Source organism: Cornus florida, unplaced genomic scaffold, assembly GCF_030987335.1.
Source record: "Cornus florida cultivar Cherokee Brave unplaced genomic scaffold, ASM3098733v1 CherokeeBrave_3.0.0_Hap2_Chr02, whole genome shotgun sequence".
NCBI lineage: Eukaryota > Viridiplantae > Streptophyta > Magnoliopsida > Cornales > Cornaceae > Cornus > Cornus florida.
In genome coordinates this window covers 21291973-21316879 of record NW_026775572.1, presented here as the reverse complement: position 1 = coordinate 21316879, position 24907 = coordinate 21291973, and the positions used below count along the sequence as shown (strand labels likewise).

Genomic DNA, 24907 nt, shown 5'->3' with positions numbered 1-24907 from the left:
CATTAATATATTTTTTACCATTTAAAGAATGCACCAACAAATAAAATTTAATTTGTATAAACCATGCAATACTTCATAAAGATTGTACCAAACAACTTTTTATGTAACCATACTAATAATAATAATAATAAAAGAAAGAAAGAAAATAAAATATTTAATTAATTGTTTAACTAACCAAACCAACATGCATGTCAAGTAAATTTGTCATGATCAATTTTATTCTCCTTTCGGCAAAAATAAACACTTATTTAAATAATTTGATGCACTAAAATAAATCGAATGGTTAACTCATAGGAGAGGCTGGAGTTAGGAGAAACCATACATTTTCCAAACTAATACCGTTTTTTTCAACTGTTTTGAAATCTAAGAAAATCAAGATTTATATTTGAATTAAAATTAGACAGGTATGTACTTTACGTGTAAATAAAACAAAATTTTATTTTTACAATTTATTTTAATTCAAGAAATGTTTTAGCATAATAAAGATCAAAAGAAACCCCATTTTTTCTGAAGAATATACATTTATATATACGTATTGTTGATGGAAAAGAAACAGCCAACGGAAGGAGGATCAGACCTTCCTTTCGAGGCTAACCTTCCATCGGCTGTTTCTGAGGAGACGACCACCGCATTATCATATTCCAAACCCTCATGGTTCACTCCAAGAAGGTACATTTTTTCTGTTCATGTTTGTCAAAATATGAATTTAAAGAAAATAAATAATTGAAAATACTAAAAAAAACTACATCTAAAATTAATATTCTGAAAAATGACTAGAATTTGATGTTTATTTATTTTTTTTGACAACCTAACGAAGAATGGGTTGAAATTTAATAAAGACGCGTTTAGAAAACCATTAATTTCGAGTTGTGTTCTTTTGTTGTTTTCGTTTGATTTCTTTGAACGAATAATTACGATTTTGGAATCTACTTTAAAAAAAAAAAAAATTTGTTTTGAAATATTTTATGAAAGAATTTACTCAACTCGTCCACTTTACAGAGAAATTTGGTGTTTCTTTTATTTTTATTTCTGGGTAACCTGATGGAGAACTGTGTGAAATTCAATAAAGATGCATTTAGAAAGTGATAAACGTTGTGTTGTGTTTTTTTACTGTTTTTGCTTGATTTCTTTGGGTGATAAAAATTAATGGGTTTGTGATTTTTAATAGTTGTAGTGTTGAACTATTTTTCTGTTTTTGGTCAAAGACAATTGTATTAGGGTTTATGAAGGCTGCCTTATTAGTCTGCGTTTTGATGCGTGCTGTTCTATTCAATGTATTATGCATTCTGCCAGTTGTACTCTAATCGAGCAGAAGATGCATGCTCGTATCATTTCCCGACATAGTGACATTAGTTAGAGTCGGTGAATATGTTTTTTAATCAGTAACTTAGTTTGAATGTGAGCATGATTGCTAGTGTTTCAAAAGATATATATAAACTCTATTAACTATTTTGATGTATGATTCAAAAACAGGGAAAAGAATTTCTCAAGAAACAGGGAAAATAATATCTTAGTGTTTCTTGAGGGGTTTGAAAGATTTTATGTCGATACGTTTGCAGGTTACTCTATATTTTTTGTGTGATTAATTTATTAAATTATGCGGATCGAGGAGCAATAGCAAGCAATGGTGTAAATGGGATGCGCCAAACTTGCAAAGGTGGTAAATGTTCATCTGGTAGCGGAATTCAGTAAGTTTTAAAAGCTTCATCTTATTTTATTGCTTTTATGTTGCACCATCATTAGTTATTTTCTTTTTTTCTTCATCATTTTTCTCCATGTTATGTTACATTTACATGTTTGTTGATTCTCATTTAATTTGTATGTTTTGATGTTATTCAATAAAGAAAGAGTGGGTATTATTTATCCCTGCTGTTATTATTGTTGTTCATATGTAAAACACATGTATGTTTTCCCAAAAAAAAAGAAAAAAAGAAGAAGAAGATCTCGTTATATATTGCAGCTGCCAATAAAAGAATGTGAACTTGTTTATTCACTATTACGGACCTTTGTCCTTGACTTCGAGTAATGTAAAAAACCTCTGTGGTTGCACCAAAGGTACCTTCATTAGGTTTTTGTAAGGGATAAATGGAATAAAGGGAAGGCCACTTATGGGAATGGATGGGCATTTTTCCTCAAGTAGCCCATTTTCAGCTATTTACCCCATATATAAAGTAAACAAATTATATGATGTCTAATTTCCTTTTTGTTAGATAAACTTTGTGACAACTAATATGAATGGCTGTTTATCTAATGCAGCTGCTATGTGATTGAGCTAAGGGTCGATGAGTATATGTGTCTGTTCCATACATGTCTTTTTACTATGTGTTAGACACAGAAGAAAAGGCCTGCATGTGTCTCTTTTCACTAGACACGTGTACAATAGGCTGTATATCCAATGAGAAAGAAGTCCCTACCAAAGGTAGTCAGAAAGGTCGTATCACTTGTATGTTCATATATGGTGTGAAATAATATCATATATATATATATATATATATATATATATATATATTTTGTATGTTTACACTATACAGAGAGTGTATTGTTTGCATTGAAAAGAATTTTGTACATATATTTTTTTAATGTTAATTTTAATTTTTCATTGGCAAGAAACACACTCTCACACACTTTTTGCCCACGCCAGGACTCGAACCCCTCCCCTCCTCTTTGAGGATGGGGAGGTTATACCATTGGGCTAAATGCCTTATGGTTTTTGGATTTGTAGTATGATGGTCCCGACTTATTACTGATCCAAAAAATGTCCGCAAATTGAATATATTAGATACAATAATTGTTATGGTCTGATTGACTTTTTAAATTTGCAATTTTATGTCCTTAAAGATTATTATCACCACTACTCAGGCACTCGTAGAAAATTCTCCTCCATGAACTCTGCTCCTTTTGATTAAGCATCAAATCTCTTGACAATTATATTCAAATTGAGCACCAAATCTCTTACAACCTTTTCTTTTTGTAATATACGTATGTATTTTACTTATTTGACTTGATATAATTCTTATTTATTGTTTAGGGGTGACTTTGACTTGACAAATTTTGAAGATGGCGCTCTGTCTTCTGCTTTCATGGTTGGACTTCTTGTGGCATCTCCAATTTTTGCATCCTTAACGAAGAGGTAATATAAACTTATAGTGGTTTAAAAGTTGCCTACGTCATCATAGCTTTGATGAGGTGGAGAGTAAAGTTTCAGGTTCTAGTTTAAATGTATTGAAAAGTAAAGATAATATGACTTAACATTGAAAAGAATAATATTTTACATGAAAAAAATGTGAAATGGTTAAAAAACAGTTCCAAGTGAGATATGAAGTAACACAGATGCAATTAAACTTGGTAAAGCGTTTTTTAGTGATTATGATGTGGCGATAATTGATCATTACAATTATTAAACATGGGTTTCTCACCAATTTTGTTTCACTGAAAATATTCTCAACTCTGGAAAAATATAAAATATTAAAATTACATCTCTTGCATCTAGGCTGACAACCGTTGCATTCAAACCCATTTAGATATGGGAATATTACTTCTATTAAGCCATTCCATTTTACAGGAGAGTTGTATTTTCAACAGAAAGTCTGTTTTAGATCACTATCTTACCCTAAATTTATGCTGTAATTTAGTCATTGGATTATATGCATTTATTGTTAGCTTGGTTCTTGTATTGCATAAACAATTTTCTTTATGTAGTGCAAAATTTCCTACAACTGTGTTCTTTAAAAGAGAAACAAGAACAACGCCTTCATGTAGCGGAAATGAGAATGTTAAGATGGATGAGTGGAGTGACTAGTAGGGTCACTAATGAAAGTGTGAGAGAAAAATTAGGTGTGGCACCCATTGGTGAGAAAATTAAAGAGAGTAGACTTAGATGGTTTGGACACTTAAATTGGAGACTTAGAGGCGTTGGTCAAAAGAGGAAGACTAGTTGTAATAGAAGGCAAGAGACGGAGAGGGACACCAAAAATAACATGGGATGGCGTTATTAAAAATGACTTTAAAAAGTTAAATATAGTAGGTGAAATGGCATGTAATAGAAAAGATTGGATAGAGAATTTATGTGGCCGACCCCATTCATATGGGATTAAGTCAAGGATGATGATGATTATGATGAGTATTCTTTAAAAGGTTCTTATGTATGGAGAGGCTCGAAACAAGGTGTGACTAAAAGCTTGTGTTTTCATAGCCAGCTTCCTGTTTGACCCTTTATGGACTGCAAGTTCTATGGTATAAATTATTAGGATGAAGCATAAGCTTCTTGTTTTTGATAAAATTGAAGTTCCAGAGAAATCAACTTTGTGCTTCCAGGCTCATCATTTGTCCTGTTATCCTCTCAAATTGGAGATAGAAACCAACGGGCCTGTGGCCTAGTGGTATTAGCCTCTTACTTTTCAAAGGGAGGTCAAGGGTTCAAGTCTTAGAAGAGACGAATGTGTGTGAGTACCAACTAGGGAAAAAAAAAAAAAAAAATTTGGAGAAAGAATAATTTAATTTTTCATTTTTTGGAGCCCTTTTGGTATATGTTAGCGACTTAGTGCTGAATTTATCTGATTGATTTATTTTTTTATTGGTTTTTGTGTATGAAATCTACAGTGTAAATCCATTTAGGCTGATTGGAGTTGGACTGTCAGTTTGGACTTTCGCTACTGCTGGTTGTGGTTTTTCAGTTGATTTCTGGTCCATTACATTCTGCCGCATGTGAGTAAAGTACTTTGAGTACATCTAATAGTTTTGTTGTAACTTATGAATCTGTTTTTTGTTACACTGGTCATAAAGCCTTCCTTCTTGTTACATTGTTTCTCTTTTTAGGCTAGTGGGTGTTGGTGAGGCTTCTTTCATAAGTCTTGCAGCTCCATTCATTGATGATAATGCCCCAGCTGCTCAGGTTTAATCTCTTCCTATTTGTCTCATGCTTGACATTTAATATTTATAAGATCCTTACCAGCTGCTTACTGATTTTTAGTATACCAGTAGTGTAATGTGATGCCGGTCTTTTTATTTTATCTCAACGCTTGAACATTCTGGAATTATTCAGATACTTGTCTTCGTGTTCCTTTTATCACATACTGTTCCATGTAATTTTTTTTTTTTAAATTTTTTTTTTATTTTTTTAATTCAAGGATCTTGCAATGCTTATAGCCTGGTGCTGTGATGTGCTAAGCTTTCAAAATTTATTTTTGTATGAGTTAATAGTTACAAAATTTCTAAATGTCTTTGATCTTGTTTCGAGTTGTTGAAAAAGTAATTGAGATGGGAGCTTAAGAGGAATAATTTTGAGGTAAACTTATATTTTAGACTTCTGAGGGAAGGGGCTTGTCTTTCTTTCCATGGAAGATTTGTGAGACATAGTCACGCGTTAAGGTGCACCTTTAAGGCTCAGATTTTTTGCAGTGGACAATCAGTCTTTTGAAGATCTTGACTATTAATTTGGTGAATAAAGGCGTTTTCTTGCCCACCTGGTGTAATATACGGAATGAGATGAGAAAAATGTGAACACATTGCTGGGTAGCGAGAGATTTATGAACTTTTTTTTTAAATTTTTATTTTTTTATAATTTATGTTCAGTTGTTTATGTCTAGATTGGTGGTGGAGATTTTGTGGAGTTGGAGGGGTTCTTTTATCAGGAAGAGAGTTACAGATTTGTAATATATCATATAAATATCTTAAGAAAATATTATAGATTTTACTCTGATTGAATTTAACATAAATTTGAGTTTGATCCAATTATCTTGGATTTTTTTACCAAAAAAGGATAGCCGATTAAATTTGGATGAGGGAAGGGGCTTGTCTTTCTTTCCATGGAAGCTTTGTGACATAGTCACGTGCTAAGTTGCACCTTGTAGCCATGAATTTTTTGCGCTGGATCTTGACTATTAATTTGGTGAATAGAGGCATTTTTTTGCACACCTGGTGTAATTTGCTGAATGAGATGAGAAAAATGTGAACACATTGCTTGGCAGCGAGAGATTTATTGTGTCTAGATTGGTGGTGGAGGTTTGAGGAGTTGGAGGGGCATTTTTTTTTAAGTGAGAGAGTTTTGGATTTTTATTGTATCATATAAATATCTTAAGAAAAATATTAAATATACACAGAATATATTTGTACATATAAAAACTTTTATTCTTAAATTTAATCAGAATTATAGTTTAATCTGAATATAACATAAATTTGAGTTTGATCAGACTATCTTGGATTTTTTTACCAAAAAGGGTTAACCGATTTAACTGGTATGAAGATAAGAAATTTTCAATAGATCAAATTTAATTTGGGTCAGATCTTGATTTGATCCATTGACAGCCTTACCTACCTTGGATATTTTTGGCTATAGAAGGAAGATGCTTCCAAGATGGAGCTGTATACATAAAGCAGGCTGAGGAAGTTGATACTCCTCTTTTGTTGCATTATCGGGTATGTTGTACTCTCTTTTTGGGGTCACTTGTGCTTTGGTAAATGCTGGTGCTGTTAGCATGTCGCCTTGATCACCCGCAACAGAGTTAAGCAGGATTGGCATGCATTTCCCTGTTTTAGGTGTGGTGTGTATGGAAATAGAGTAGGTGTACTTTTTGAGAATATGGTGCTTATGGTCCGTCTGTAAAGGAAGAGATTGTTACTAAATCCTCTCTACTCTCTAGTCTCTAGTTTTGGATTCTGGGAAATTTTCAGAATGTCACTCTTTATTGATCTTATAGTTGATTCAAATTTCATGGAGGGAACATAGTTTTTTGAGATCTTGTGTACATTACGTTTACATAGGTTGCACCCTTTGTCACTTTTATAGTTATACGATTTTATTTACTTATAAAAAAAGAAAAATTGTTAGATGATTAAAAATTTAAATTATCCTCATAAGTCTCGGGGCAAGACGGGCTCTAGGATTAGTTAAACATTTGTTGGAGCTTAAGTTTCAGTTTTGGTCCTCGGATAAGAATAGAATGCCAAATCAGCTAAAGCCAAAACTCAGTGACATCTATGCTTGGAAAATATTAAGTGAACCATTGATTTCTCATTTTAACCATTAAGTTCCTTGGATTTATTTGCATTAGGGGATTCCCACTTAATTTCTAAAAGCATGCCCAATCTATTTTCCATTTCGTCAGTATGAATAAGCATGATGTTGCTTGGTGGCCTCACCTCTCACGGTTTATCCTGCTTCTTTTCTCTTTTTAGTGTTACTTGTTTCTATATATCATAAATTCATAACATATTGCATGATCTTGTTGGTTTAAATGTTATTTTAATAGGTGCATGTCACAAACATTTATGACTAAGTGTCTGAACTAAAACTAGTAGAGCTGCGGAGCACGTTGAGATATCACCTGTTAATCCAAATTTCAGGCCATTCTATAATTTTTTTTGCTTTTGGGTATAGTATGCCATCAATCCATCTCATTCTCAGTAATACACATATTGGGATTGAATCAAGTATTAATTTTTGATATAATCATTCTGTCACTCTATATTGGGTCCCCTTTCTGTTATAATTTTTTCTTTTGCATTTTACTCCATTTTTTCGTATTATGCATTTATTCCCTCTCTTTGAGTCTTTCTACAGAAAACGGCATGGCTGGCAACGTTTTACATGTGCATACCATCTGGGATTGCATTAGGTTATGTTTATGGCGGATTGGTAAGTGCATTTGTTTGGTTGACACTAAAATTAAGGTTCTCTATGGAAAAGATTACCTCAATTACTAGAACATCTAACTGAGTCATAATGATGTGTTTGGCCATGTTACCGCTACTATAAATCCAGATATCAAACAATGATGATCCTTCTTCTGTATTTTATAGGTCGGACGTTATTTAAGTTGGCGCGTTGCATTCTTGGGGGAAGCAGTTTTGATGCTTCCATTTGCTGTTTTAGGTTTCATTATGAAACCTTTGCAGTTGAAAGGTGCATGTTGTATTAGGTACAATTTTTGGTTTTGGTTTAACTTGTTTGCATTTTCCAGCTGTTCCTAAAAATTTGTGAATACAGGTTTTTCTCGTGCTAGATCAGAAAAAGCATCGATATATGTGGAGACGGCTGCCTCAGAAATTAAAGGTGCATTATGGTTTGATATGCATGAGAGTTTATCGATATCATAATTTTTACTTTTATTGCTCTTTTCTCCATTGCACTGTATCAACCAATATGGAAGAGATTTACTCTTAAAGAAAATGACGATAGGTCCTATTAAAGTATTTTAAGTAATCAAATATTGATCAAGCACATATTAATGGACGGATTTGGATCCTCTCCTGCATTCCATAGAATTAAATCCGAGGGTTTAAAAAAGGCCACCTCACCACTTGATCTTACACTGTTTTAAGACCAAATGATTTTCACGGAAGACGCCTTCAGTAAATATGCTTCCATGTTGATCACTCTCTGCTTTTTCCATCTCGCCGACCATGGGAACCTTTCAAAAGATACTCCGGAGATGATTAGCAGAAAGTCTCTGCAAAACCTTCTTAGCTTTGGTGACTTCCGTCTCCACAAGCCTCTGCAAATGTAATTGAGCCCCTGCCACACCACCAGCCTCCTCTGGAAAACCTCACTCCCTCCTATCCCACCATGATTGGCAATCACTGTAACCAGAAACTTCATGCTAACCACTTCATTTTTAGGATCCAACATCTGAACCAACCTCACCAAATCTTTCTGATTCAATCAGACCGGATTGGTTGCTGGAGGTGGTGGCGCAATTTGTACAATGAATGCAGTTGAATCGGAATTCGACTTTGTTTGGAATTTCAGAAATAGATGGAAGCGTCTTCCGTTACTGTTTGCACTTCGTTTGGTTTTCAAACCGTGTACTGTCATCATAAGGAAATTGTTTGATGACGTGGCCCCCTTTAAACCCTCAGATTTGTTTTAATGGAATGCAGGAGGGAGATATCGCAGGAGAGGATCCAAATCCATTAATGGACAGATCCATAAATTTGATTTTCAATTTATATACATCTGGTTAAAAATGCAAATATTTTAAAAAATAAAAAATTATTGGTTTGATGTGATTCCATAGCCATTATTGTCATACCTTAACTATTAAACCCTCCATGATGGAATAGTCACTCATCAGAATTAATCTTTCAATTAGAGTATTGCTTTGCAAGCAATAAAGTTTGGATACTGAGGAAAGTTTATGTATAAGACAGTTAAGTCTGATTCTTCTATGGGATTCATGTAATGGATCAAAATCATTATTATTATTTTTTTTTCGGAAGATAAAAATCATTATTTGATAGTTAACAACCTCCACCCCCCTTCTTTCCTTTCCCTTTCCTTTCCATCCTCATTTTAGACCAAACTTGATTAGGGTCTTCCCTCATTTTCCTTTTCTTTTCTTCCAACTCCTTCAATCCAAACAAACTTTATTTATTTAATTTTTTTTATAGTTGGTACTCACACACACATGCCTCTACTGAGGCTTGAACCCTTGACCTCCCTTTGAGAAGTAAGGGTCTGATACTGCTAGGCCACTGACCCGTTGGTCACAAACTTCTATTTTCTTGTGGTGAAAACGTAATTATGTCATGGACTTGCAGATGTATGATTGATTCTCACAGATGGTAGAGTTATAATGGAATGACATACATAGGTTTTAAATGTTGGTGTCACGCCCCGAATTCTAGGAACCCGGTGCATGAGAAAAATGATCCTTCCTCAAGGCCTATGTCCAATGTCTCACCTAAGTCACATTCATGCATGTCCAAGAGTCTCGAAACTGAGTCTAATCAACTCTAAACAATATTATGGCATGGTCAAGTGATTCAACAAGGTGAGTATGTACAAATTAAGCAATGACAGCGAAATGAAATCATGGATATAGCATACGTACATAGATGGAAATGACATACAAGGCCTTATTACATCATTTCATAAGTCACATATAACTTGAAATGGCTAATGAGAGTAGATTTCGTATATGAACTTCAAAAGATGGATTTGAGTTCCTATACCATTTCTCCCTCCCAAAATACATGGAAAGTCATAAGGTTACTGTTGGAGAATAATTATAGGTGTGATTTAAGCCCTTAGATCACTTCTTGACAGAATCTTGACTTTGCTATACTTGGGCAACAAGTTGTTGCCATATTTGTATTTGACTTTCTGTGTAATTCCTTTATTATAAAATATTTGTAGACTAGGAAATTTATATTCTCTATCTACAAGTCTTCCCCAATTCACGTATAAATAGAGGTGGTTTTTGTAAACAAAATTAAGAGAGAATGTAATGAAAGAGAAGTAGCCCTTTGGGCTTTGTGAGTCGTGGATGTAAGTCCTAGTGCCCAAACTAGGTTATATTCTTGTGTTCTTCATTTTATATTTCTCTCTTCAATTTCAACCATTACAATATTCAAAAAATACATAGCAAGTTATACGAGTTTCAATAACCAAAATATGAGTGAAGACCACATATAGCATTTCACATAGCCTGCCAAATTCATCATTGGGCATCCAACAACTCCATCAAGCAACACATAAGCTATGGATGGGCAACTTCCTCCATTGCAACGCCTTTTCCTCAAAATGTCAACCGGGTGTGCAAAGGAAAGAATGGTATACAACTAAGCTACATTCTTTGAGTCCAACAAACATAAAACTATGCTAGGCAATGCAATCTCATACTTTAACGAGAAAAATAACCCATCTCATCTCAAGTAATCACATACAAGTTGATGAAATGTAAAATATTGCAATCATGATCAATTTAATCAACTGAAATCAACAATCGAAATAACTTGCAACTCACACACACCCCCGGACATGTGCCGAAGCTCCATGTCGTACTCACACACCCCTGCTTGTCACGTGCATGAGCCTCGTGTCATAAATTGCCGTTCCCGGGCTATTAGTCCGTCCGTGACTTACAGATTGGCCAATATACGGTAATTTCCAGCCCCAAGAAGCATCTCCTCTCTTCTTAAAAACCCGAGTATATCCCAAAATCACAAGTAATTCCACAATATAAGCACATATTGATTCCACCACCTTAAACACCTTACAAGCGCACATAGGTGAATATAAAAATCACACAATCCTTGCCCTAGTAATCAAACTACTAACGTGGCATGCTTTTCAATGCAATAGGTATCAAATTTAACATTATTGATAATTTAAATATAACATGAATATCACTTGGGCATTTTATCAAACACTTGATATACATAAACTTAACATGCTTGTCTACTCATGCTTCCATAGATTTAAATTCATCAAGAATAGCAATTCTAGCTACAATAACAATTAACCTCATACAACATGAGCCTTACATGGAAAATAATGATTATAGATATACACACATACCATGTGACCATGTCTATTACATATAGTCATGCTAGGAGTCATATTCTACACCTTAAGCACAAAATGCATCATTTAAAGTCATGGAACCCACATATTACCTCAAGTACATCATAATATACTTAGGCTAGCACACTAACTCACAGTAGCATGCTTCACATACCTCTATGATCATAACAACACAAAGAATCTTAATCACATAGATTAAGAGTATAACACACCCCCCTACCTCAAATATAAGCAAAGACAAGAAATTCCACCCAAGAAGAAATGCAAAAAATGTAAAACTAAAACCGTAGGATTGAAGCTCTTGTCGAGGTCTACAACTTCTTCAACTATGGCCTCCAAATCACAAAGGAAGGTGATGAAAAGTGGGCTTGAAAATGTAGATCTACGAATGAGAAATGAAGGAAGAAGAGAAGGTAGGGGAGCCAGCCAAGAAGGCAGAAATCTGGTCCCTCTCTCTCTCTCTCTCTCTCTTCTATTTAAACCAAGTACTTTAAGCTAAAAAGACCTTTATGCCCCTCGCTTTTATAACATACCACATTAATGCCTTGAACTAAATATGTACACAAAAGTCCCTCATGGAATCAATAAATACGAAACATGTCCCCACATGGATGAATAATGCTGAAAATAAATCCCGAGCACTTGGCTTGCCCCAGGCCCACACGGACAACTTTCCGGGTCCACATGCCTGTCATAAGAGAAAAGTCCCGAAAGCAATTCTAAAGCTATGTTTGGTTGGAGGGAAAGATTGAGGAGGGATGGATGAGAGGGGGGATAAAAGAAGTTTTTTTGTGTTTAGTTGAAGGGAATGGAAAAGTGGGAGGAAGCAAGGAGGGATGCTTCATCCCTCTTTCCTTTGTAATTTTCTATCCACCCAAAATTGGGGGGAAGAGGAGAGAGAGCGCTGGATAATAACCAACAAGTTTTTACTTTCCATTTTTAACCTTGTTGCATAATTTGGAATGAATATATAATTTTTATATTTTTATATAATTAGGGTATATTAGTAAAAACAATATAAAACTCTCTTTCCCTTCCTTCCAACCAAACAAAAAAAAAAAGGTGTTACCACATCCATCATTTCTACTATCCATTCCATCCAACTAAACAAAAAATGGAGGAGATGCCTTCCCTTCCCTAGGGATGCCTCATCCATCCCTTCACCTCTCCCTTCCATCCATTTTTCCATCCCTCCAACCAAACGAAGCATAAGAGTTCATGACTCTAGGAAAGACTAAGGAGAATCCTGAACAATCCCGATACACATATTCGGTATTCCCCATGCCAAAACACATAATGCATATGAAGGAAAATGAAAAAAGGAAACTGATTCTCACAGCTGGGGGATTTTGTATATTTAATTATAATTCTATTGGAAATAAAATAAAAGTAACAATAAATTGATCATAACTTTTCCTAATATACATATTTTAAAGAAGGACAATATATAAGATCATAAGGAAAATATGGTAGAGAAATTAGTATAACCATAATGGGCCAGTTATTGATCGATCCCATTCATATGGGATTAAGGCAAGGATGATGTTGTCATGTTGATGGTGGTAATGGGCCAGTTATTTAAAATCAACATAATAAACGGATCAAATTGAGAGAGAGGAAAGAAACTCTGGCCTGTCGAATGGGCAGGCACGTAATGCTTGTGCTTTCCTAAAGCCTTTGTATCCTCCCTTTGTTTAGGCAATGTTTGAGTATGAAAGGTCCCATGATACTACTCCAAAACCTTCCATGAGCTGAGCACGTTCGCAGATGGACAATCACTAAATTTTTGATGTCATGTTGCCCAAAATAACAGTATCTAAAATATGAAAGACAGAGTTGCAGGCGAGGAAAGATATCGTATTTATAAGGAAGGCAGAAGTGAGATGTTGATCTTTGTATATTTAACTGTTAAAGTACTACTCTGGTCTTTGTAGGCTGCTTCACACCTATTAATAAAAGACATGTCTGTAAGAAAAGGTGTATTTTACTTTCAGTGACTATTGGTGTTTCACACCCCTTTCACATTTTAACGTTGAACTTAGTGACCATTAAAGAGATGCATTTGGACAATTAGTATTTATGTATTTTCTCAATCAATATAAATTCTACTGGGGTTAAGAGTTTTAAAAACTTATAACTCTTATAACTCTAACATAGGGGTGCCCGGGAGATGGAGTACTTGGGATCAGCAGAATTCCTCTTCAATCTTTATTCTAGTCATGTGCACATTATGACTATCAATTTAAGTTTATAAAATTAGTATTTGAGGGGCTAACAATTTCTCCCCATTTTTGTACTAAAACATGAGATGAGCTTTGCCTATTTTTCCTTTCCTTTATTTTCAATTATATCAGATCCGAAATCACTATTGTCTAGTGAAATCGATATTGACACCAAATTATTACTGAGGTATTGCCAATAAACTCAATTTGTATGGTCTTAAAGGAATTACAACTGCAGGTTTTGAAGACATACTGTTTTGTTGTTACCATACTACATCTTCGCTTTGCCTTCTACCGTTATTTCACAATCACATACTTCATCTGAATCGTTATTCAATATTTATACATCATAACTGGGAAATTTTGGTTTGATCCTTTTTTCTTTTTTAGGTATATGTAGTGCATGAAGAATTTCCCTCTTGCCCATAATAATCTGATCTAAATACTTGCTGCAAATACAGTTTCAAATGGTACAGGTGACACATCCACAGAGAAAGAGTTTGTAGATCAAAGCTTGAACAAGCGTTCCAAGTGAGTTGCTACTCCCTAAGCTTGTTATTTGTCGTTTATGACTGTGGGCTTGAATCTGTGCTGCCTTCAGGGCTGAAAAAGCCAAACTGCTCATTTAGCACAGTTTGCGACACACTTAAAATTGATCCCGAGAAAGACAAACCTAGTTTGATTGTATTTTGAAGCTGTATTTTGAAGCTCTTGATTTATTGAGCTTGAGTCTCACTCTCTTTGATAAGTTAAACAAACACTTGAGAATTATATTAAAGACCAAGATACTCAATTTGTGCTTCTGTTCAGCTGAGCCTTAGGCTTGTTCGAAATCGGGGCTTGAGATATATAACAATCCAAGCTTGATAATATTTTGGGAGCAAGTTCACTTTTTAGCTGAATTTGAACAATTGCTCAACTCGCTTGGCTCATTTCTAGCCGTACTGCCTTTGAAGCAAATAGTATTTAGCTGTAGGACTGAACCATTTAGTTTTACGAATGGAATTCTGCATGTTTAGTTCTAGATTTGAATGTGGAGTTTTTGTTTTGTTTTTTATTACAGGTCAAAGGGTGCATTCTCAAGATTTTTGAAAGACATGAAAGTTCTTTCGCTTGAAAAAGTTTATGTTGTAAACATTCTAGGTATATTATTCAACCCCCACCTAACCTCCAGTCTTTCATGTTGGTTTCTTGTCCAGAATAAATTATCTTGAATCGTTTTGAACTTATGTTTTCTTGGGTTCTATGGATGTTATAGCTGTTTGTGGTGGTTTTTAAATGTGTCTCGATAACTTTAGCTTAACTAGTTCATAGTGGTTAAAGAAGCACTCCTCTATTATATGGAATGTATTTTACTTAATTATGTCGATTTACTAAATTTCAACATAATAATTCTTCTACTCCAAATGGATCTTTGCAGGATACATATCATACAACTTTGTCATTGGTGCATATTCGTATTGGGGTCCAAAGGCTGGTCATAGTATATACCATATGGTATGCTTTTAACAATCTCTAACATGACACAAGTACATATTTTTTAATTCAATATATAACCAGCTGAGCTACTCCCTTTTTATTTGTAATTTCATATTACTTGCAAGTTGCAAATTGAATTTGCTTTTGGAAAGTTAGAACTAGAAAGAACGAAAAGAGAAAAAATAAATATAAAAAGAAAAAATAGAAAGTAAGAAAGATGACGAAGTAGAAGAAGATGATGATGATAAGATAAGAAAGCATCAATTACTTGGGTTTATTTTTTATTAAGATTTGGGTCTTTTTGCAGCACAACGCAGATATGATTTTTGGAGCGGTTACAATTGCATGTGGAATATTGGGGACACTAATGGGAGGATATGTTTTGGATTATATGACTTCCACAATCTCTAACGCTTTCAAGGTAGACACGCTTGGACTTAAAGGATAAGTTTTGAGATTTAGAAATTTTAGACATAATTATTTGTTTCTTCCTTCTTTTCTTTTCTTTTTTAAATGTTTTGTACATGATCTCTTTTCCAGTTTGGGATGTTTCGTTACCAAAATTCATTATCGCTTATTTGACTGCTAACCAGTCCTCAGTCTTTTTTCCTTCTCCCCCTCTTTAATTTTCAGTAAGTTCTTTCCCTATAGGATTTGAGTCTTCTATATCAGAACTTTGCAATAAATCTCTTATTATTTTCTTTCAGATGGGTACAGACTGTACAGTGAGCACTTTGTGTGTGTGTGTGTGTATTTTAGGGGGCCATTGCTTAGTTGGGCAATTGATTGGCTCTAAATCTACAGTTGTAGAAATAATATCGAGAACAAACACGTGGAAAAAGCAATGGTTAAAGTTCAGCTAACAAGGAAGAGGACACATGTTCAAGTATGGAAACAACCATTTTGTGTATAATAATGCCGAAGTTTAGGTTTCTCTCCAATGCATCCCTAGCACACCCTATGTAGGCAGGACCAAACCCAGAGTCCATTTTGTGCATATGTGGTTGCTTTCTTTTTTAATTTGAGCTTTTTGGAGCAAAAGATTGGTTTTTTCATTCTTGATCAGTAAGAGTTGATGATAACAGTCTTCTAAGTTTTAATTATTGGACTCTCAACTAAAATTTTTGCATTACCTCTTGCACTGGTAATTATGATATTTATTTATTTATTTTAAAAGAAGGAATTTTTGTAATGGTAGCTGAATGGGTCATGTTGTAAATAAGAGCTAGAAAATAGAAGAGAAGAATTCTTGTATATCTCATAAAAGTGAGTACTTGTGGGTTTATATAGGAAACCAAGACATACAATCAGCACAATCATTTAGCCAATTATCATAAATTAAGCTAATCAAATTATCAATTCCTATAATCAAGCTAGCAGATCAGAATATTCCTATAATCAAGCTAGCAGATTATATGCATCAGAATAGTCAACTCTCTCAATTAACCGCAGGCTGTAACAGCCAATATTCACGACAGGTCAGTTAGATCTTATGTTGATGGATTATCAAATGGGATGTTTTAGATCAACAGAGGTGTCAATTCTGGTTTATGGCTGAGCCTGGATTATGTTAATTTTCAATTGTGACTTTCTCGCAACTATAATTTTTGTATGCTTGTTGTGGCTGTCAGTTAGATGGTAGTATTAATTTAAATGGTGTACTTGTGGCTTACCAAAGGGTCTGGACATTTAGATCTAATTAGTTACTATTCACTTGCTAGATAATACTGTGGTTCAAGTAAACATAGTTTCTTGCTACCAGGACATACCACTAAAAAGGTAGATACCAGAAAAAAAATATAAATAAAAAAGGAAAGACAGAATGCCATTGTGCTGATTAATATGGTGGACTTTGATTAGGATTGTAAAAATATACTTTCTTTAGTTCAGGTGTGTATTCTTCATTCTCTTATTGAAATACAGAGGAAACTTTTCTGCTCAGATGCAGCTGATAATGGTCAGTTTTCCAACCAGAAAATCTGGCCTGCAAGCCCATTGGTGCTGGGGCTGATGCTAAAGCATTACACTTACTAACATATCCATTTTGGTGGGGTCAAAACCCAGAATTTCTAATAAATGTTTCAACTTAAACATTGTTGCTGGTATCCGTATGGACATGTTGTGAATGATGAGATATTGGTGGTATGTATTGGCAAACTCAATAAATACTAGCAATGCACTTCGAAAAAATTAACCTGAAGAAAAGAAGGAAATAACAACTGTGTATTCTGGCAAACTTATAACAGTAGTCTTGTTATGACCCTTCCCAATGTGTTTTAGGGGGTCCAGGCAGGTTCTATTATTGAACTTCAAATAACAACCCTTTTACAGAATGCCAGCTAAGAAGAATAATTTGAATACAATCAGTTAGTCAATACCCCATTTTAGAAGTGTGCAACAAGCGGTTTCCCAAAGGTTGCTACCACCAACTGATAAACTGGAAAAAATATGGAAATTTTGTAGAGTTTTTGAAAGAAGACATAAATTGAGAGAAATTCTTTTAAAACCGTAAATATTTTTTTTGGAAGGCCCCCAAGATATTTTACTTTTTTGATTTTTAATTATCTGCTGTTATGATGTTCTCTTTGGATGTTATTGTGATTGGATGTTATTGCGAGGACAAGTTAATAAATTGTTGAGATGCCACGGGTGTTTAATCACATTATAGTGAGTTTGGTAACTTGAGTCCAGGCAAACTATGGTAGCAGAGTATGAGACAAATTGTCTTCTGAGGAATGTGGAACTGAAGCAGGCCATGTAGTTATGATGTTCTGTTGGCATCGCTATTTTCAGTAACACAACTAATATTTTGGGCTAGTTTTGTGGATTGAAGATTTATCTAAAATATGGGGTTTGTGCAAATTTGTCTCTTACAAGTAGGGATGTCAATTTAACCCAACCATCCTTCCCCTAATGAAAGGGTTTGTGTGCACTCTTATCGGGTTAGGGGCAGGTTGAGCAAGATAGTAAAAAATTTGAACCCGCCGAGATTAGGAATAAATAGTATTAGTTAGAGCCTTGTTCTTTTCATTGTTGTTTCATTAAAATTTAGAAATTCAACTGCAAAGTTAAGAAAATTAATGATTATAATTATTAACTATTTGTTTATACTTGGATTTTCTAAAACTTTATCACAAATATATTCAAGATCTTTCTCCCTCAGAAAGAAGCACGCTCTTAGTGTGCCACCCGAACCTGCACTGACTCCAATGCAGGGTGGGCGGTTTGGAAATTAAATTCTCTTCACGGGACAGGTTTGCGATAGGGTTGACCCACCTTGAACCCATCCTGTCGACATCCCTACTTACAAGCAGAAATCATGCTTTCTAATATTTTAAATTAGGCATTTTAACTAACACAACAAAGAAGCATGAACAAAGTACAATTTGCTGTTGCGAGGCTGAAGGGGTGTTGTTGAATGAATATGTATGCCGCTTATTTTTCTTTCATTATATAACAATGGTGAATTGTGGATATACTTTGTAATGTCACAACTGAAACCACTATGAGTAGTTCTATGTTATTCATAAATCCCTAAGTAGCAGCATAAGGAAAATGCTCGCATCTGGTTTTCTGCAAATTCTAAAGATTTTCTTTCTTTCTTAGTATATATATATTTTTTCTATAAGTTCAGATTATAAGGAGATTGTTATTGGCCTCAATTGTATAACATTTAGGATTGTGAAGTCATTATGTTCAATCATTATGGTGATCTTCTTTAACTTTGCATTACACTTTTATTTCGACTGTATTATGGAAGTCTTTGTACTCTGTTGCAGCTTCTTTCAGTGACAACATGTGTGGGGGCAGCATTTTGTTTTGGCGCCTTTTGTTTAAGGAGCCTATATGGTTTTCTAGCTCTTTTCTCAATTGGTGAACTACTAGTATTTGCCACTCAGGTAATTTTCTTATGAAAGAAGGAAAGATTTTTTTTTTTTTTTAATTAATTTTTTTTCTCTCTTTGTTGTTTGTCCATTTAATATTGCAGTTGCATCTAGTGCATGCTTATTGGTTTATTATTAAGTAAACTTTGATGGATCACTTGATGAGCATTAAAATTTTGTGAACTATTTGGTGGTGTTTATATGAATATAATTTTGTCATTTTACTTCATTTAGGGCCATAAATTTAATGAAACCATGTATTATCACATATTCTTCAACCATATTTATCCATGTTGATTTTGCTCTTCCTATAACCCTAATATTACCCTCAATATTGACCATGTTAATCTTCCTCTTTGGTGCAGTTAAGGTCTTAGTCGTATACCACGTTTTTCTCTCTTTTTGTCTCTAATTGGTGGAACTTCAACTATCTTGCGAATGACTTATTTTTAATTTTGTTTTTTTTTTTCGTCTTACCATGCATCTATCTAGTCAATATAATTTTTGTTACGCTCATTTTGATGAACATTTATCTTAGCCGCCTAGCATTATGTCCCATAAAGCATTACTGGTCTTATAGCTAATTATAGGATGTTACTTTCAACTTTATAGGTATACATCAAACATTACAACAGAATCATTCCTTCACTTAACCTATCCTACTTTAGTTTTATGAGCAGCATTATTGTTTTTTTTTTTTTTTGGGCAAGTTATGAGCAACATGGTCCCCAAACTCTCTTTATGAGCAACATTGTTCCCAAACTCTCTTTATGAGCAGCATGTATGTAGCAAAAATGCTTACTTTTTTGTGTATTTAGTGGATAAATTTATTGTTATCGTTGGTCTTCTAGCAGATTTTTCAATTTGTTTGGCCCATAAGCTGCATCCTTGATGAAATGAATCATGTCATAGATCGTATTTATGTAAAATAATCCCTAGATGTTGAGAAATAAATTGTATTCATGATCCTGTTCAACCTTATCTGACTTAATTCTACCTAAAAAGTCCTTTTTAAATACATGCTCTCCTGTAAAGATTGGTTTGATTCTGTCCTCACAAATTCAGTGACTATATTTTGATGCCTCTTACCATGCATTGTTCACTATTTGTCACTTTGCCTCTTTTCATCGCATGCTGTTCTGGTGAGATAATTCTCTGTTGTAGAATATCCAACGCTAGCTTGCTGCCATAACATGGCTGATTTGCTATTTCTTTCGTCACCACCCTTTGAATGGGTATAGTGATGCCTCTCATTTGGGATAGCCTAGATGTTATGGAAGAGCATTGATTGACTAGAAAATATCAACGTAGCATTCCCAGTTCATTTTCATGTGATATAATTTATTTAACCTGAATTCAGCTTCTTGATTTTTTAAAGTTGTATGACTAATTTAATCATAGTTCCTGAAGAGAATTGGTTTAAATTTAATTCAGTGACATAGAATACCATATTTCATCTGTTGACGAGATACTACTTTGTGGTTCAGTATCAGTTAATGAAGTTTTTCTATTTTAATGAAATTTATTAGGAAGCTTTGGCTTAGAAGAATATGGTGGTAACCTTTGGAAAAACAGAAAGAAATATATTTTTCTTAGGATTGGGGCGTGCAAGGTTAAAAATGCATGAAGGAAGATGAAACTGGGAAGGGCTTCAGGATCAGATGAAATCGAGGTGCGGAGGGATCTCTAGATAAGGAGTAGTAATAAAACTTAATCTGGAGTGTAAATGTAGTAAATTTAGAAATACAAAAAAGGGGTGTAGTAAAGATTGAAGATCAAGTTTTGCTGTTTTGTTAATTACAGAATTTAAGGCAGAATTTGTTAAATTAAGTAGTGCATCTAGCTGTTCTTTATAAGACAAAATGTTGGGCGGCTAAGAAACAACATATGCATAGAGTGTAGCATAAATGTGAATATTGAGATGGATGTGCGGCAAAACAAGAAAAGATAGAATTAAAAACGAACACATTCATAATATTGTTGAAATAGCACCATTGGAGATAAAATGAGAGAAAATTGATTAAGATGGTTTAGGCACGCACAAAGAGGACGCCTAAGTGCACCAATTAGGAAATATGACATGGGGCATATTGATGGTAATTCTAGTGAAAGGGGAATTGCAATAATAAAATGACTATAGTTAGTAAGGAAATTTATGATAACATATGGTTTTGACTGAGGTTACGGCCTTAGATAGAGCATAATGAAAAAAAATAAGATTTATGCAGTCGACCCCAAATAGTTGAGTTAACTATAGAGAGATAATGTCATACCGAATTGTTGGTGTTGTTTTCAGCATATAGCATGCAATTTGGTTATTCAACTTTTATTTTGGAAGACGCACTTACTTACCCGGGGCATACCTCTTTGTACAAGTGGATGAATGTTATATTACACTGAACTAAGCCACTTTTGTTGTGCCAATGTTATTAGAACCAATAGGGTTTAATTTTACAAGTCAGGAATTTTGGACATGTATTAACATTCTATATTTGCAATTGCAGGGTCCTGTAAATTATATATGTCTCCATTGTGTTAAACCAAGCATGAGACCGCTATCCATGGCCATGTCTACTGTCTTCATTCACATCTTTGGTGATGTACCTTCCTCTCCCCTTGTTGGAGTTCTCCAGGTTTGCCTTCATAGTTCATTTGCAAGGAGTTATCAATCCTATTGTTTATGTTGTTGGGACCTTGCCCCACACCTCCCTGGTGTAAAGTAGTGGATGTTAGAGATGACTGTTCATATCTTTAGTGGTAAAACCATTCCATAGCTTGTTATGATTGTACGACCCATAATATTAACATAAAATGGAAGTCATAATTATATTCGGCAAATCATTTTGAATAGCTACTTTTCCATATGGAAAGTGAGGATTAACAAAAACATCATTAGGATTCAGTTTGGATGAAATCAAGCCTAATAAGCAGAATGACCGGCATACTTCTACATACTCTTCTAATCCAAAACTTCAAATAGAAGTTTCTGATGAAGTAACTTGTCTAATTTTCATTGTAGCCTAGTGCCGGTGCAACATCCCTTGCCCATTTTTCCTAGTATTTGGATGTTGATTTAATGCATTGCTCAAGGGAAACATATGCAATTCTAAAATTATAGTATGCAAACGCAACGTCGATACAACAACATATCCAAATTTTTAATTAATCGTCTAATTTTTATACTAAAAAATTAATTGCGTGGAAGTTGAGGCTAACCGTAAAGATTATTAAATATACTACTGTTACTCTACTACTATAATTTTGTTATTACAATTATGTTATTGTCTTGTATTACAATGTATTCATTACATGCTAGCCACATGTATCAAGAAGAGTAATATATGACACTTGGGATGTGTTCTGATTTCCCAGATTAGGGTGTCTAAATGTGTTGGCCAAGTGTCAAAAACACTGATGTTGACACAGACTACAAAAAAAAAACACGATTTTTTTTTTAATTTGTTGTAATTTTATTGTCTCGGAAATTCTGTCTCTTTGCAAGCCCTCTATGTCCATTTTATTTATGATAAACTTTCTGATTAAGTTATTGGCCAATGGAGTTTGCCTTGTAACAGTTCTAACTTCTAAATATTAACGGTCTTATAGGATTGATTTCCGCCTTAAACGTGCCCTGATTTAAGTAAATGGCATTCTTTTTTCGATATACGCTGCAGGATCGTGTTGATGACTGGAGGCAGACTGCTTTGATTTTAACATCGGTTCTGTTCCTGGCTGCTGCAACATGGTGTATAGGGATCTTTCTTAACGGTGTCGACAGGTCTGATGAAGAGAGTGAGGATTCAGACACAGAAGATGATGACATGTCTATTAAGTATACATCATTGCCTGAAGAGAAGACAGGAGGAACAAGATAACCTTCTGGTGAACCACATAAGTCCTTGCCGGCCGCATAACAAGCAACCAATTCAGGCTGGTCCTAGTACTTATTTCATCATGGACATGGTCTGCTTAATGCTTGTCTTATTTGTAGATTATGCTCCAATTGCCAGATAACGTGGCAAGATTTCAGAATTTATTCTGAACAGAATAAATTTATTAGTCAATTTTTTGGGGGTTATAGCAAATTTCAGTGCAGGTGTTTCCAATTTATATATATATATAGAGGGTGATTAATTCTCCATTTAAATTTTAGTTTGATGACTAATATATCTCAAATATTTTCCTAGGATTTAAGCCATCAAGTTTACTAATTTCAAGTCTGGAGTTTGAAATCAGGTTCAAGTGATATCCGTTATTTGCAAGTGATTGCAGATTATTCGAGTTTATGTTGTTTTAAGTGACATTTGACTTCGTGAGTTTTTCTGTCAAAGATCGTCATGCCATCAGGGCGGCCCTGACCCAAGGGGCTCAACATTTAGAGGGCCTCAAATTTTTCAGGCCCATGAGTGTTAGGTTAAAATAAAAAAATATATATATATAAAAAAAAAAATTAGGCCCCTTCCCGTCCCATGAGTTATAGGCCCAAATAAATGAAAAATTTAGGCCTTTCAATTAAACGAATTCACAGTCCATTTAAAATTAGGGCTCTTAAAAACTTAGGGATTAAATGCGAAATTGAATATGGCCCTTTACTACTTTATATGTATGTTGGTGTGTATTTCAGTAATTAACTCTGAAATTAAATGTGTCTTTTACTAATTTTATGTGTTAATACCAATGTATATCAGTAATTTCATTGAAATTGAATGTAGTCTTTTATTATTGGGGTAGATAATTTATTTTTGACGAAATTTGAATAAATATAAGTTAGTTTTGTATTACTTGTATAATTGATTTGATATAAAAGGGAAATGGTTGGATGTAAGTTTGAAGTCATGTGAAGTTGATAAGAATTTCGTTAAGGCAAAATTTTACATTTTTTTAAGAAATTTAGAATGGGTTGAAAGTTCTAAACTTGATCCATTTGAAAACTTGAAATCTTTTTTAGAGTTTAAATTAACGTAATATCATTCTAACTCTTTTACTCATCTATCCCGTGGGGAGTGAACCATGTATTTGTTAAAATAATATATATTTTTAACTTTATTACGAGGGATGGCAGATGTAAAATTTGAGAGAATGTTTCAATATTAATATATTTTATGTGTTTTATCTTCTTATTTTAATGAAAATTCTGTACTCTTATAAAAATTTTATGCGTGTGAATACTTGGGTATAAAAGACTTCACATTTAAGTTCGACTAAGGTTTTTCGAGATTTTGTCATTGTAAATATTTAAAATAGTTATTTGAATTATCATTAATTAGTTAAAATGCATATAATACAAATTTGATCGGTTTAAGAATATTTTAAAACCAAATCAATTTGAATGATTTTATAAAAATTAAAACCAAACTAAATCATAAAATTGATTCAATTTAGTTCGATTTTATGGTTTTGGAGTAAAATAAAATATACTTATACAAAGGTATGAATAGATTTTGTTATAGACATTGAATGAATTATTACTATTATTATTATGATTGATTTTATAGGCATACGTGTATTATAATTATTTATGTGACGGATTGTGATTGACTTTGGGTGGTAATCCCGATGCTGACTCATTATACTCCACATCTGATGCTGACTGATTATACTCCCAACTGTAAAAACCACGGTGTTTTAGCAAACAGCGGTAGCGCCCACAGGTTGTTACTGCTCCACGGTGTTTTACATATGTATCTATCTGTTTATATATATATACATATATTTGTGTGTGTGTATTGCGTCAACAATTGACATTTCATTCTGAGTTGGAAAACAATGGCGCCAACAGCAGCAATGCTCATATTGGGTTTCAACAGCAAATCAAATTTAGGGCCATCTCATCCTCATCCTCCACCCACCGCACCATTTAATCAGGCCAAGGCTTCAACAGTGAAGTGGGTTTCGGATCACAGTCCCGCCACCTCACAACCAACATTCGAAGCAAAACAGCACATGGCGGTGATGGATGATGCATTGGAGAAGAGGTTTCAACAAGACTTTCAACTCAGCTGCTGGTAATTAATTAA

General features: G+C 34.0%; 1 protein-coding gene across 3 annotated transcripts; it reads left to right on the top strand.

Moving 5' to 3' along the window:
- Positions 1-504: 504 nt before the first annotated feature.
- On the top strand, positions 505-23125 carry LOC132294187 (probable sphingolipid transporter spinster homolog 2). Of its 3 annotated transcripts, none has more exons than XM_059791953.1 (16): positions 505-669; positions 1560-1688; positions 3029-3130; positions 4600-4704; positions 4816-4891; positions 6304-6414; positions 7559-7633; positions 7798-7900; positions 7985-8050; positions 13989-14058; positions 14591-14670; positions 14948-15024; positions 15314-15427; positions 18786-18905; positions 21395-21523; positions 22565-23125. In XM_059791953.1, exons 1-16 carry the CDS (start codon positions 542-544, stop codon positions 22763-22765), a joined length of 1686 nt encoding a protein of 561 aa, XP_059647936.1. In that variant the 5' UTR covers positions 505-541; the 3' UTR covers positions 22766-23125. The 3 variants fall into 3 exon arrangements, with proteins under 3 accessions (XP_059647936.1, XP_059647937.1, XP_059647938.1); XM_059791955.1 differs by lacking the exon at positions 505-669 and adding an exon at positions 2257-2419 and having other exon boundaries at positions 797-1688; XM_059791954.1 differs by lacking the exon at positions 6304-6414 and having other exon boundaries at positions 506-669.
- Positions 23126-24907: the final 1782 nt, after the last annotated feature.